Genomic DNA, 15,844 nt, shown 5'->3' on the forward strand with positions numbered 1-15,844 from the left:
TTTGTATATTGTTAGTTCCCAAAATACTAGTAAAAGTTTCCTTCATTAAGGGATTCTGACCCTTTCTTTACCCTCACAAAATGATCAAACCCAAAACTACTCATGGATTCTGCTTTAAATTTGGAGGGAAGCAAGGAAAAGGCACTGAAGGAAAATACCATAAATAAATTACACTCTTATATTTATTATGCAACGAATCAAATGAGATGCCTTCACAAATAAGGGATTTAGCAAAAGCTAAGGTTGGAATTTAAGGCCTAAAGGTATGTTTTGGAAATTCATAACATGTTCATAGGACTGAGTTTAGAACAAGAACTATGTTCCAAAGATTCTCCACTACTTCAGTTAAAAATATAAAAGGCACATGAACCACCAAAATATTTTTACTCATACAGAGAAAAACTACTTTCATGAATACTTACCATGTTTGCTGTACAGTAACTGTATACTACTGAGCTGGATATCAAAACTGTCATAAGCTCTTGACATTATATCTTCGATAGTACTTTGTCCTACTCTGAGTTCTGATAAATCAGAACGACTTTTGCTTTCCATCTTAAAAACAGTCAGAAAAAAAGCATAAATCAATTTCAAACATATTCAAAGCACTAAGTCTACAAATACTTGATGCTACCACAACAAAAGATTAAATTCAAAGTCCTCATTATAAGGGCACAGAATCTTAGAAATATTGCAGCAGAGGAGAAATCTAAAATTAGTAGCCTGTATCAAAAAATGAAGAGTTTTAAACTCCATTTCTTCTTCAAGAAAAGAAATAAAATAAAAAAATAATTAAAATCTATGAGGTTTTATACAACATATTTTTAATAGAATTATTTCCTTTAATAAGTGACTTGTACCCTAAAGTATAAAGTCTCAAACTCTTTGTAATCAGTAGAATAACTGTTTCAGGGTTTTATATATAAAAATATTACTGCATTGATCACCTCAGAAACATGAAATCTATTTTTGATTCCTGTTGAATTTAGTTGTGGCATTACCCTGTTACATATTAGTCAAGCAGAGTAAAAGGGAAAAGGGGGTTTGGACTGTTCATCATCAAAGTTCAATGTCTTTGCTTTAATATCATTCAGTATCCCTTTGACTCAGCTTTGGGATGCACACACTTCTTTGGTATTTCACATTTGTATGTGCCCTCTCTGCTGTTCATCTCTGATGAAATGTGGCTGTCCTCATTCTTAAATGTCTAACAATTTTGGATCCTTTTTTTTTTGTCAGTCCCAGAAAATATTCAAGATAACGTTCATAACTGTGAAAAGGTTTAAATACTGGTGTCCAAGACATAGCATTTCTTTTTTCAGTGCTACTGAACGATGACTACTGTTACATTAAAAATAGCTTGTAGACTGAAAATTCAGAATTACCAAATTAGTATTGCCTGTGCAACCTTAATTAAGTCCACTTACATATCTACATTGACATACAGTTTTAATTTTATATGCCATTTTCCCACTTGAGGCTTGTCCTTATCCAGTACACAACTGAGGGAAAGAGACTATTTGTTTTGTATTAAACATACTCATTGAACAAATGACTGACATTCACTTAAACATATGCCACTCAAAGTGAATACAGATTTATTAATCATATCCTGAGAAGCTTTTCTCTTTTGGTACTGCTGAATTCCTTCATCTTGCTTTCTAATTTCTATTAAAGGACAGGAACCAATCCAAGAGTCACATTCACTATGAAAATCAGTCATCGATTTCAGAACAAATCTCAGACATTTACTGGAGTCTGATTTTGAAACGTATTCTTCTATGTATTATTCTTAGAGTAATTTCCTGTGGATGGAGTAGAAGAGGTGGGCTGTTCTATTCCCCCACTCCAATAGATGCAGGAGGCTGTCTCAAGCACCCAACCAATATACAGATTGGTTACTGAACTCTACAAAGTGCCTACAAATGACCAGCATTCAGAACAGCTGGTAAAATCATTAGTCACCAAAATAAGTGATCTGGTTGTAAATCCAAATTATTTCTAGTATCTACACAGCAATGTTTTTCACTAATTCCACTTTCTGAAGCACCTGATTCAACAAGGCGAAGTGGAAGGTCCTGCACCTGCGTCAGGGCAACCCTGGTATCAATACAGGCTGGGGGATGAAGGGATTGAAAGTAGTCCTGCAGAGAAGGACTTGGGGATACTGGTGGATGAAAAACTGGACGTGAGCTGGCAAGATGCACTCGCAGCCCAGAAAGCCAACTATATCCTGGGCTCCATGAAAAGAAGTATGGCCTGCAGGTCAAGGGAGGTGATTCTGTCCCTCTGCTCCCATCAAGACCCCACCTCAAGTACTACATCCAGGTCTGGACTCCTCAACACAAGAAAGACATGGACCTGTTGGAGCAGGTCCAGAGGAGGGACACAAAAATGATCAAATAGTTGGAACACCTCTCCTATGAAGAAAGGCTGAGAGAGTTGGGATTGTTCAGTTTGGAGAAGAGAAGGCTCCAGGGAAACCTTATCGTGGCTTTTCAATATTCAAGAGGCCTTATAAGAAAGATGAAGAAAAACTTTTTGTAGGGCCTGTAGTGACAGGACAAGGGGTAACAGTTTTAAACTAAAAAAGGGTAAATTCAGACTAGATATAAGGAAGCAATCTTTTTATGATGCGGGTGGTGAAACACTGGCACAGGTTGCCCAGAGAGGTGGTAGATGCCCCATCCCTGGAAACATTCAAGGTCAGGTTGGACGTTGCTCTGAGCAACCTGATCTAGTTGAAAATGACCCTGCTTATTGCGGGGGGGGGACGGGGGTTGGACTAGATGACCTTTAAAGGTCCCTTCCTACCTGATCTATTCTATGTTTCTAACTGAAACCCACCCACTCAAAGTCAATCTGTGGCAGACATAGAAAACTTACTTCACTTTAGCAAGATTTTAAGCTTTGAAACAAATTCTTATTAAAAAAGCAGATAAGGCAATCTAAACAGTTAGTATGTGGCAGAACTGTTCTTACCCAGAGTACAAGTAAAAAAACCAAAAAATTAAATTGCCTGTATACGTGTAAGATCATTTGTCCTGAAAGAACACAAGTTCACCAAGGAGTAAGAAGATTGCTAATAATATGTAGAAACAGTCTCTTCTATGATTTTATAGTGCTAAATTATAATTTTAAATACATCATTAAACTACCTTTTTGACTTTTCCCTTGCATGAAGTATCTCAAAAATATCTCTAATTTTATCCAAGTTATTTTATAAATTTGGCAGTACGTTTACTTTTCTCATTTTAAAGTACACTGAATGACCAAAAGGTAATTGATAACAAGAATAATAGTAATACTAAAAATAAGAAGACCACTTAATCATGTAAGTAGAAAGTTTACTATTTTATATTGTAAGGTAAAAAATTGTTAGACATTTTCCACATAACAGTTCAAAGCATAAACAGGGGTTTCATTGCAGGGGAGGATTATTTTCTAACAATTCTTTCGGGTTGAAAGAATCTACTGAGAAGAGTTCAATAATTTCTGCCTTGACTGGAAAGCAGTTTATAATAAATACCTAATACATAAACTGCAAGAGGAACTTTTACTTAGCTACGGAATAGAAGTTAAGAAACTGGAAATCACATAAAAGCCAGACAATCATTTTGAGTAAGTTACTTCATTAGGTAAATACATACCTTAAGACTACCAAGATCCAGAAGTAGTAAATTGGATGTACTCTCATAGAATCCTTTTTGTGGAACAATGATGTATGAAGCCATGAGGTTAATTTTGAGGTCAAGAACTTTCTGAGTTTCAATAACATACAATAGACCTGAAAATTAATGTAATTAGTAAATATAAACAAAAAAAATCCATACAGAAGCTATGGAATTAAGAGAAGCTATAAAAAAAAATTCAAATCTAACTTTAAATGAGCTGTGAATGCTAGATGACTAAGTTTCATCGCAGGTACAGATGCTCTTCTGAACGAGTATTTATAGGCAGTCTTTAAAAAAGCACCAAGTAGATGAAATGATGATAGCAAGCAATGCTAATGGACAAGTAGGGACAAGAACACAATACATGCAAATCCAAAAAAGTTTCATACTAGGCAGATATGAAATTACAAGAACTGGAATGTGTACTGCAACTTGGCAATTGCCGAGTTAACCCACTTTGCTCTGTAGATTCAGAATTTTAATTGTTCTAGAAGTTCTTATTGGCCAAATTACAAGTGTTGTTACTACTGAGATACTGAAGCTTACACTGGTTCTGTGGGCAAGCATTTCCATCTTGAGATACTGAAGACCAGCAAATAGAAGGTCTTACAAAAATTCTGTTTAAAAATCATGCAGTTAGTTGGGAAATTCAGACTGTCAGAACATTTGAGATCAAATTCTGGTTTTTTGCTCATCTGAAGAGGAATGAGTAGTCTTGTTTCAAGTTAGCACTGAAAACAGCCACAAGCCATTAAATACCTAGCAGGTGCAACAAGCTGATGATCACAGAAGCAGATAATAAATTATAAAGATGACAACATGACACTGCAGCACACCCACATTGCTAGGAAAGCAATTAAAACTGTTTCAACATTATCAAAGGTTGTCCTGCCAACGGAGAGCTAGATTAGTCAATGAAAAACCAGAAGGCAACCACATTTCAGGATTTGCAAGACAGAACAACTTGGATTAATAAAAAGATAAAGATTTTTTTCAGTTTTCAATGCCTAACTGTATTCAAGTGATACAGACAATTCAAGAAAATACTTTCTTTTTTCCTTCATATGTAGAGAATGTAGTTGAGTCCATAAATTGAAGTCTGTGAAACTAAGCTTTTGTAATGTCTTTTAGAGGTGATGGAAATCATAACTATTTTGATGTAGCAAGTTTCTTCACTTCTGCAGCTCACAGTTCACCAATATTTTCCAGCTATCTTCCACTGCTTGAAACAAAAGTTTTAAGAATTCTTTCCTGAGAAGGACTGCAAGTGTGAACTTATTAACTATATTGATATAATTCCTTTTTTTTAATTCTAACTCTGAGAATAGCATACTCCCCTGCTGCAGAATGTTCTGCAGATGACATCTTCCCCTGGTAATTTTGTAAGTCTCAGCCAAGATTTTACAAGCAATGCACAGCATATTTTTAGAAATTTCCATCAAGCTTCTCATTTGTGAGTGGAACAAGCATTTAGATTACTATGGGCAACTCAGCATTCTTGTGAAGGTAAGAGTCATCGGATATACCTCTAAAGTAATGCTATGCTTAAATTGTAATAGACACACAGCATGATTTCCTATTGCTGCAAAAAAAAATTAATCGAGATCAGAACTAGAGTATTCGGTGGTAATGAGCAGAGAAGCAAGCATATTGAATGTAAGCAAATTTTCATTAAATTAATCTCAGGAATGAACTGTGGTATTAATATATTTAGTATTGCTGGAGAAGATTCTGATAGAAAAGACAAGCAAGTTGATTGATAACTTTGGTTAATCCGACATTAGTCCTTAATGAAATAGTTCAGTCACAGAAGAACTAATGAACAGAAATATAACTGACGTCTGATTTCATTTCTGATAATAGCTTGATAAAAGCAATTGATTAAATATACATTATGCTTGAGTTTTCTGTGATTTTTTTCACTTAGTATCACTGAGTATTCAGGTTTTTTAAGTGTACAATTTAAATATTAATAGGTTAAAAATTTAAATGAGGTTAATAAATTTCACTGATTTTTCTTTTACTTTTGAAAAGAATTTATATATGAAATCTCCCCTTAGCATCCTCTCCAATCCACAGTTGGAGAGAGGACACTGTGCTGGACACACCTCTGATGTAGAAAGCCTCAGACATCCTTACTGGAACAAGTTAATTCCACAAATCTCAGTGTCAGTCTTAAAAATATTCACTAATTTCATTCATGTGTCAAAATACAAGATCTCTAGAGATAAAAAGGTAGGATGAAATGAAAACTAGAGGAATGGCTTTAATGCTGAGTAACTGAAGACAGATAAATATAGTTTATATGACTTGATCTGAGTCAATCCAGATGAAAATCAACATTCATCGAGGAATAAAGAAAGTGGAAAACACCTATACAAAGGCAGATAGTGAAAAGCAGCAAGTCTGGAAAGGATTTAGGGGTTTCATTAGAGGACAAATATGCCAGTATCAGTTTTTAAAGAGTATGAAACTATTAAGGCCATTTAGATACTCAGACAAACAAAACAGAAAAGGTGGAATTAACAAACTGTTTTTAAGTCTGCACGGAGTACAATAGAATAAATACTGAAATACTACCTCAGGGTGTGAAGCATATTTCACAAAGGAAGCTGAAGTTGAAAAAGATACAGACATAAAATTATCCAATACCTAGAACAAATGCTTTGTAATGAGACTGAAGAATTCAATGTATTTATGTGTTGTATTAGAAAGCTCTAACTTGGATCCATGTATCTCCATATGTAAAGATGCAATATTTTCATACTCCTAGAACCAAAAATTTTCTGATTGTATAGTCAGAAGAGCATGCAGCACTTGCCTGTTGATGTTTTTTCACGGAACTCTTCAAGCTTCATCAGAGTTGCTGATGTCAATTGCTCTAAATGTACATCTTTTGGAGGCCTGAAGAAATCTACTAAGCTATTTATTGTCATCTGTTAAAATAAAAAATAATACATGGCAAATTTACTGTTGAGATTTTTCAAGATTTATAATGTATTCGAATATTTACTTACTGCATCATATACTATTTCCAGTGGCTGTGATTCTATTCTAAGCCTCTGATCTGCTTTCTCATCCAAAGGATTAGTCTCAAACATTATGCTTAAGAGTGAGGTACTCTTGTCTGAATAGACCGTTCGAGAAGATAGAAGACAGGGTGTACACTTTTCTCGGGACATGCCTGTAACGTCAAGTGAGGTAATTTTTGTTTCAAATCTGTAAAGAAAGATAAACAGCATGGTCAGATGTAACATCCATCTGGCTAAGTACAATTAGATGGTTAAGAGTATAAGGAACGAGCTGAAAGAAAAAACAAACAACAACAAAAACCCAAACACAAGAACAACATATCTCTACCCTACTTAAGTTAGGAACTGGATTGCTTGTACATAACAAACTGAAAAAAGGACAAAATCTATATTGGCACAAAAAATTCTGAAGAGAGAGAGAACATAATAATGGAAACAGTATCCATTCACTTTATCTATCAGTTGCAGGATGATTCTGTTCCCAAACTGCACAAGAAATGACAGTGTAAAAATTGAAGTTAAACATCATAACAGAGCCTTAAAATGTCTATTAGCTGTCATCAACATTTCATGAGGAGCAACAAAAGTCTGATAAAGTTCACCTTATTGCTTGTGCACCTGGTCGTTGGGTAAATACTGTACTCAAGCCAGTTAATGCAAATTCTACCAGCTCAGGAGTTTGCTTGTTTTCTCTTATTGATATAGACATGCTTAATAATTTCACAGAGAACTTCATGGCTTCATACTAGATATGCAGGAAAAACAACAACAGTGGGTTACAAAATATGTTAATATACATTTCAGTACAGCTTATGACAAGATGAAAGCAACAAATACCAGTTTGATACTATTTTTCTAGTGCTGTAAATAGTTTGTATCACAGCTGGTGTAGAAGTAATTCCCAAATAGTTATAACAAAGAGACAGGGTTAGAGTAAGAGTAGACTATGCTTACAGACTTATGTCTTTGATGTGTCTACACCACATTATGAGTTAAAGGGCCTCTGACACAGAGCTGGAAGGCAGTCCATTGTACTGTGCATGGTAACTTACATAAAGATGACTTATCAGACAATTTCTGAATGGTTCAAAAATCTTACTCTTCCCCACTACAGTCCTTCAATCATCTCTTTCCTTATATAGTCACCTACTGTACCTCATCTACTATCACTCATATTTAAGATTTCAGCGAATCAGGGCACTTTCTTAAAAAATCTCTGAATATTGTAAGAGGATATATGAAGCATTTCATAACTTAAATAATACACTATTTATATGATTTTATTCTAGCTTGAGCAAGCAAAATTTCATTCTGAACTTCTTCCGAATATTCAAAGTAAGCTCTATAACAACTCTCCCAAATCTACATCTAAGGATGCCCTGTTCTGCACAAAGCTAGCATGCAGTAACTCAGTTAAAAACTATCAGAACAATATTCAAATATAGAGACAGAGCTTCAAGCAATTCTAAAAGCAATTTCCTATCAGCTTTAGATTTTTATTAGTAGACAAAGCTACCAATTGTTTGATATCATAGTGGGTTACGACTTACTGATTTTGGAAGGGTTGGATCCACAGCTGTTTCACTATATCCAATTGCTGCATAAAGTTTAGCCTTCTCTTCACGTGTCATCAGCTCTTCAAGACCTGTCACATTGCAAGAGGTTAGTTAAACTCAATACAGGTATCTGAAAAATGCAAATGCCATTATACACTTTCCCGTGCTTGGTAGCTCTATAACATACAGTAGATACTGTCATCATTGCTCTGAATTAGTGAAAGCAAAAACGCTGAGGTCTAAAGCAATGTCTTGAGTCTCCCAAAGTATTCTTTAAAATGCAGTTATACTTTATTCTCACCTACTCTATTTCCTAGCTTACTAACAATGAAGCAATATTTCTAATTTACTTTCCATTTTCCACAACCTTTACTATATGCCCTGTACTTAAGTGAATCAAACTCTAATGCACTGCATGAAATTATAAAATGAATGGAAGTAAAATAGTTTACATTCCATTAACTGCTACTGTTTTCTAGCACTTTCTTCAAATCCTTATACACAGTACACCATGCAGACAAATGCAAAAACCATGGCAGGAGAAAGCACGAAACGAAGACAGTTCAGAAAGACTTATGGAAAGGATTGTAAGATACCTCTGTAACATGCAATTAACAAATTCATCAGCAAAAAAAGGCTGAGAAAATGTAAACATCACTAATCCGATAGCCCAAATATTAAACAAATCCAAAGTTCCACTGTTAGGGTCCTATTATTCTAATAAGTCATTTTTAATAATAGAAAAAAATACCAATAAATGAACATACTTGAACCCTTTACTTCTTGCTTTTGTTCATCCTTTTTTTCACCTGACCAGCTCCACATCCAACTAAACCAGCCACCAGAATTTTCATCATCTTGTTTCACTCCTGGTCTGTAGATTTTTAATCCAGCCTTAGTTGCCTGAAATATAAAAAATACTCAAACAAGTCATTTTCTTCATGCTTCTTTAATTTTCTTAAGAAAAACATAGACCCAAGACATGCTCTAACACAGCAAAACATCATTAGACAACCATTGAAAAGGCAATGTTATTTGTTAGTTTTTCTTCTGATAACTTCAAGTACACAGTGCATCATCAGACCAATTCTCACTTGCATAAAATCAACTACCTTTATGAACAAAAAGAGCAAGCAAAAGGTAGCTGATTTTAAGTCAATAAATGTTTCCTACCTCAAAAAAAAAATAATTCCACAACATTATACAGCACTCTACATTACAAGAATGCACTTACAAAGAATCATTAAAAATACATATTTAAGCAATTAAATAGCCAGCACAGGCCAAATTTTAAATGATGCCTATATTTTTCATTTCATGATGTATGTCCAAAGCAATAATAATTTAAAAAAAAAAAAAAAAACAAACCAAAAACACACACCAAAACCAAAAACACACACCAAAACCAAAAACACACACACAAAAAACAAAAACCACATTACTCTTGTAATAGAATATTTACTCTAAGGAATATAGAAAACTATTCCTGGATCTGACACATACAGCTATAACAGTAAGGAAGACTTCACTTCTCCCACATTCATTATTTCAACAACTAGGGGTTGTCCTGTCCGATGCCACTGATGATTCCAATACTGGGTCCTCACAGAAAATGCAAAGTACATCCAGACTTGAGCACCGAAAGTTTGGCATAAGAGACAGCAAACAACCATCAAGCAATCTAAGAGACAGAGGAGTTCTCAAAACTGCAGTGGACCACACAAACTATTTTTCTTCATGACTAATATGATCCAAAGAGATTGAAACACTTACAGATAAGCCCTGAATTTAGAGATGCTCTAGTGAATGCGATACCCAAAGTAAGTGAGACAGGGATCCCTTCTCATCATTCAAAAAACCCAACACAATTAGGGCAAACAGCTGGCTATAAATCAGAACTTTTAAGGGACTTGTCACATCTATCCACCTACAGGCCAATGGAAGGCATGACTCACCACAAAAACACAAAGGCTTCTGAACTGATACTATTGATTCACCTCAGAGGGATGAGGAAGAATGTCAGCTAAATGACACAAGGCCTCAAAAAGTTTGAAAAAATCCTGCAAAGTCCTCTTTGTAAAGTATACCAAGTCATCAAGCAGATGCTAGAGCAAATGGTCCAAGGAAAGAATGGACAAAGCCTTAGAAAAAAGGGCTGTTGAATCTCTGAATTTATCAGTTTCTAGGACACCAAGGAGCTGCTGTTGAAGTACAACTGCCAAGGAGAAAAAGAAGCCGTGCTTAGAGCTATAATTCTCAATATGTCTGAGGCAGCAGCTGGCACCAGCGTCCAAGGCAAGAAAGGCTACAGACAAAAGGGAGGGGAACTGTATTTCTGCAAGGATGAAGAGAACATTTGTGCATTATGGGAACTAAAGAAATTTCCTGAAGAAATCCTGTTGAGCTTTCCTCATCCTCCATTTACAATGGTTCAGTAAAGAATACAGTCATAGTCTGTGGAAAGATTACTCAGCAAGGTAAACTGTTTTGACTAAAAGAAAGGGAGAACCAAGAGCATCATCCTGTATTCTGATTTAGGTGAATCATCTATATAGTATTCTCTAGAATGAAAGCACAAAATTTCTCAAGCTATCTGATACAGAGACTTGATGCTTGGCTCACTGAAGCTGGTGTTTGGTGCTTATGGCACTAGTGATAAAGATAAAAAAGTGGCCTAAGGTTTGGGATGTAAAGTTCTTGCTACAAAGTTCCCAGAACAGTTCCCAGATGATACTGTGTTCACAAATGTGAGTTCTGGGGAGCTTGATTTCAAGGTCTAGAGAAAAGCAAGCCCCTGAAATTCAACTCTAAGGTCTGTTTTTAAAAAACAAAAAAGCTTAACAAACAGTAGGATCCTTTACCTGGCTTTACTCAGTCCACATCTAAAGGGTGCTCCTTTAAATTCCTAGTAGACTTAAGGCTGTCAGGATACTAAGCTAGTAGTAGATTTGCCTCTTACAAGTCCTTTGAGACCTTTTTCAGAGGTATGACCTGATAACAATAAGACAGATGGGTTCTGACAGATAGATGGAAGTAGAACAGTTTAGAATCACTGTGACCTGATTTTCAATACTTGGAAATAAATCCAGAAACTTAGCTAGCAGATCTTTCAAGATGCTTTTCTAACACTTTTCAAATGCAAGACTTAAAGTCCAAACAAATTTAAATTCATTTGCTTGTGTCCTGGTTTCAGGTGGGACAGAGATAACTTTCTTCACAGTAATCAGTACAGTGCTGTATTTGGGATTTAGTGCAAGAACAATGTTGATAACAAACTGATCTTTTAGTTGTTGCTAAGTAGCACTTATCCTAAGTTAAGGATTTTTCAGTTTCCCATAATCTGCCAGCAAGCAGGTGCTAAAGAAGTTGGGAGGGAGCACCGCCAGGATTGCTGACGCAAACTAGCTAAAGGGATATTCTATACCATAGAACATTACGCTCAGTAAATAAACAGGCAAGTTGGCCAGGAGGGGCGGATCGCTGTTCAGGCATCTGTCAGCAGGTGGCAAGCAATTGCATTGTGTATAATTGCTCTTTTCTTGGGTTTCATTTCTCTCTCTTTGTTATATTCCTTTTCATTACTACTATTATAATAATTATATTTTTTAATTATTGCTAATTTTAAATTTTATTTTAGTTATTAAACCATTCTTATCTCAACCCATGAGGTTTACTTTTTTTTCCAGTTCTCCTCCCCATCCCACTGGGAGCAGAGAGGGATATAAGCAGCATGGCCACACTGGAGAACAGAAAAATAAAACTAGACAGAACATTCTTTGGGATCTCCATCACCTTGCAAAAAGTAGAAGGAAAATTATAAAACCAAAAGAAACTATAAGGTACAAGATAAAAACACGCCAAAATTAAGTGAGAACAAAAACAAAACAAAAAACATTTGCATGAAAAGCACTCCAATACAGCCAAACAACTGAAGTAGAAGGACATGAATGTGTCTTCTGGTTCTGTAAAGTCTGAATAATGATCATACAAGCACCCAAGTGTGGGTATACATACAGAAAACCAGAAGGAAAAATCACATTTATGGATTCCTGTTCAGAGTTTTGGTTTAGAAGCACCATATCTATCACTGCAGCAATTGCATTCATACCATACTTAATATACTTAAAAAAAAAAATCAAATTTCTTTCAAGCACTGCCATAAGATATGATTGACATTCATGAAATTTAGTTATCAATACATCAATATTTCAGATTCAAAACTTCATATTCTGCTTACTTTTAGTCACATAGATTATTAATGGAGAAAGACTACTTCACAGATTTCAGAAAACCTATATAGGTTTCATTTCAGTCTCCTGGAACAATGCTTATTCTCTGCATTGAAAACTAAGCAGTACACTAACCTAGGAAAAACAAGGCTAACAAATTAAGTCTAACTACTCATGTCACATTATCTTGCATAATTGTCTTAATCTACTCTAAATGTATTCTACATTTGCTCTATTCCAAATAACATTTGCAAACAGTAACAAAAGGTCAACACACTACACATACAGGTGTTCAGCCTACATAGTAGGCTATCAGTAAGGAAGGGAATAAACTAATATTCTAGGCTTTTAGGAGGAGGGAGAGGAAACCTGAAGCTTTGGGTATAATCACTTCCAACTTGACTTATCCTATCATCCTTTGACCACATTTTCCACAGTAGATATTCCTCACCAAAAGTGGAAAGATATTTATCCCAGATCAGTTATTTTGAAAAAGCAGTATATGGAACTATTTAATTTTTGCTTAATTACAAGCTGAAACTAACTATGCCTTACAAAATATATATAAATATAAAACATGAAATACAAGAAAAATAGGAAGACTGTATGATGCACAATTTAATCAGTAGAACTAAAATGGATCTGCCTAAAATCTCCACAACCTCATGTTGCAGTTATTCTTAGACTCACTTAAATGATGAAATTTTACCTCAACTTCTGCTTGTTGCCTTGCTAGAGTGATGTTAAAAATATCCAAGGCCTTTTCAAATTCCTAGAAAAGAGATGAGAAATTATTTTTTGACAATTTCATTTGGTTAGATTTCACGGCTCAGTTTTACAGGAAATGACAGTAAACAACTCTTTCAGTGCAACCCAAGTTAATTTGCTCAAGATGAAAACTTAAAATAAAACTGGAAAAGCATCAGTTTAAGTTTTTCTTCACTGCAGTTATTATTTTTTAAAATTATCTAATATGTTTGTTCATACTATTCACAGAGAAAGGTACTGATAAAGTTGCAAGTCTGGCCACTGAAAATTTTATGTTAACTTATTACTGACTTAGGAACATGTAAACATTTAAGTTTAAGAAAATAGCAAGATGAACAATATTTCAGCCTTTAATGGAAAATGGCTAACCTCCAACAATTTTAAGATTTCTTCATTAGGTTTTTTTGACGTTATCTTTGTTTTATACATGTCTTTATAGTTCTTCACTTGTTTCCTGTGGTGCCGAATATGTTCCCATGACCACATTTGGAGCTTAGGTTGAACATTTACTTCAAGGATGCCATAAATAACATATTTCCACCTAAAAGCAAAGACAAATAAGTGCAGTTTACATTTCTTTTGGTATATTGAAAAGACACCTAGAGCTATGCAGACTCCCACTAAATACAACTTCAAGCTGTGAAAGAGTGAAATCCCTTGTCTAATATCACACTTCTGATCAGTAGCGGAACCTAAGGATTTTATTTTCTTCCACACAAAGTTGACAGGTTGCTATTTCCCCAGATTAAAAACTAACCTTGTACAAAAAGTGCCCTTAAGTATATGCGTGTGTATGTGAGAATAATCAAAATATATTTGTAAGGAATCTTCTGCAAAGAAATCAAATCTCTGCCATCTGTGTTGAAACAATTTGCCTATTTTTAGATAATAGCTATGTTCTTGTAATAATACTTAACATATAGTGGGGTGTCCTTCATTTCTGATAATGGTCTTTAAGACAGCAAATGCAGGCTTTCAAACACTGTGTCCTCACCTTTGGTTTGAGGTACTCACCCATGTTTTTTAATATTCCTAGCTTAAGAAAAACAAACAACAACAAAAAAGAAGACTTTGTTTCAGAAGGAAATGAGTTCTAACCTCTTTAAGTAAGAAACAGTCCCTTTGTAATTATTTCAAATTAATAACTACCAAATTATTTTCAAAGCCTGAGGTGGCCTACCATGTCTTGGCGTTGTTGTGCAATGGAACATCAGGTCTGTACTTCCTATATGGCAGATTTCGAGTCATCATATCGATGGACTCAAGAAGCTCCATAACACTGAAGTACTGGGGGAAAAAAAAAAAAAAAAAAAAAAATCAAACCCAGTGTTAATTTCTGAAAACAACCTGAATCAAGCTCCTTTTTTAAAAAGAAAATCATTTACAAAGAAAAACAAGACTAAGAAGAAAATTGATTCTGTATGTTCATTATAAAATTTCAGACTGCTTTTCTTAGTATTCTTGCAAACTAACTTTTTTACCACATTACATATAACTTCAGAGAAATAGTTTTATACCTGTGGCTTATTGAATTCAACAGTTATATCCTGTAAATTTACATCTAAATCCATTTTCGGTGATGAAAAGTCAACATCAGATCGAGGATTCATAAGGAGTTTGGCTTTAGCTGAAATTGGGCGGAATACTAAAAAACAGACAGAAGTTGATATAAAAAGTGCAATTAAAATATTTAAGACTAAATGATACATAATGCTTATCAGCTCAATTTATGCCAGATTATTCATCTAAAAATGCTAGACTTCAAAACATGAAGACTTCATCAACACAGCTTAAAATATAACACAATCTATACTCAATTTCCAGTTTCATTATGGCAACATTTCTGGAACAAATATTTGTGGAACATTTTCACAAGATTTCCTGTATGCGGTATTACATGGCAGATGTTTCAATTAATAGTTTATATTTTCAACAAATCTAATTTTTTGCCTATGACATAAGCTATTTATAGTACAAGATAGCTTCAAACATAGAACTTACTTCACTATAATAACTCTTATTCCATCAGGATATTTTTTTAATCTTACTGATGTTTTACACTGTTGTATTGAGTTTGTGTGGCAAGGTTTTGGTAGCAGGGGGATTACAGGGGTGGCTTCTGTAAGAAGATGCTAGAAGGTTCCCCTAAGTCCAACAGAGCCAATGCCAGCCAGCTCCAAGACGGACCTGCCACCAGCCAAGGCCGAGCCCATCAGCGACTCTGTGATAATATATTTAAGAAGGAAGAAAGTTGCAGCAAGCACAGAAATGACAGCCAGAGAGAGGAGTGAGAATATGTGAGAGAAACAACTCTGCAGACACCAAGGTCAGTGAAGAAGGAAGGGGAGGAGGTGCTCCAGGCACTGGAGCAGAGATTCCCCTGCAGCCCCGTGGTGAAGACCATGGTGAGGCAGGCTGTCCTCCTGCAGCCCATGGAGGTCCATGGTGGAGCAGCTATCCACCTGCAGCCCAGGGAGGACCCCCTGCCGGAGCAGGTGGGTGCCCGAAGGAGGCTGTGACCCTGTGGGAAGCCTGTGCTGGAACAGGCTCATGGCAGGACCTGCGGACCTGTGGAGAGAGGAGCC

At 35.3% G+C, this 15,844-nt stretch overlaps 1 protein-coding gene across 4 annotated transcripts in view; it reads right to left on the reverse strand.

The window, feature by feature from the left end:
* The window catches only part of VPS13A (vacuolar protein sorting 13 homolog A), a 109,255-nt gene that overhangs the window by 77,991 nt on the left and 15,420 nt on the right, over window positions 1-15,844 (reverse strand). For all 4 annotated transcript variants that reach the window (XM_049796058.1, XM_049796057.1, XM_049796056.1 and 1 more), the window contains exons 11-21: window positions 14,777-14,904; window positions 14,440-14,546; window positions 13,629-13,800; window positions 13,201-13,263; window positions 9,030-9,165; window positions 8,257-8,351; window positions 7,309-7,451; window positions 6,692-6,893; window positions 6,496-6,610; window positions 3,651-3,787; window positions 423-555 (exon numbers count right to left, since the gene is read on the reverse strand). In XM_049796058.1, coding sequence (XP_049652015.1) covers window positions 423-555; window positions 3,651-3,787; window positions 6,496-6,610; window positions 6,692-6,893; window positions 7,309-7,451; window positions 8,257-8,351; window positions 9,030-9,165; window positions 13,201-13,263; window positions 13,629-13,800; window positions 14,440-14,546; window positions 14,777-14,904 — 1,431 coding nt within the window. The remainder of the gene's footprint in view (window positions 1-422; window positions 556-3,650; window positions 3,788-6,495; window positions 6,611-6,691; window positions 6,894-7,308; window positions 7,452-8,256; window positions 8,352-9,029; window positions 9,166-13,200; window positions 13,264-13,628; window positions 13,801-14,439; window positions 14,547-14,776; window positions 14,905-15,844) is intronic.

This window comes from Accipiter gentilis, chromosome Z (genome assembly GCF_929443795.1).
Source record: "Accipiter gentilis chromosome Z, bAccGen1.1, whole genome shotgun sequence".
Classification (NCBI taxonomy): Eukaryota; Metazoa; Chordata; class Aves; order Accipitriformes; family Accipitridae; genus Astur; species Astur gentilis.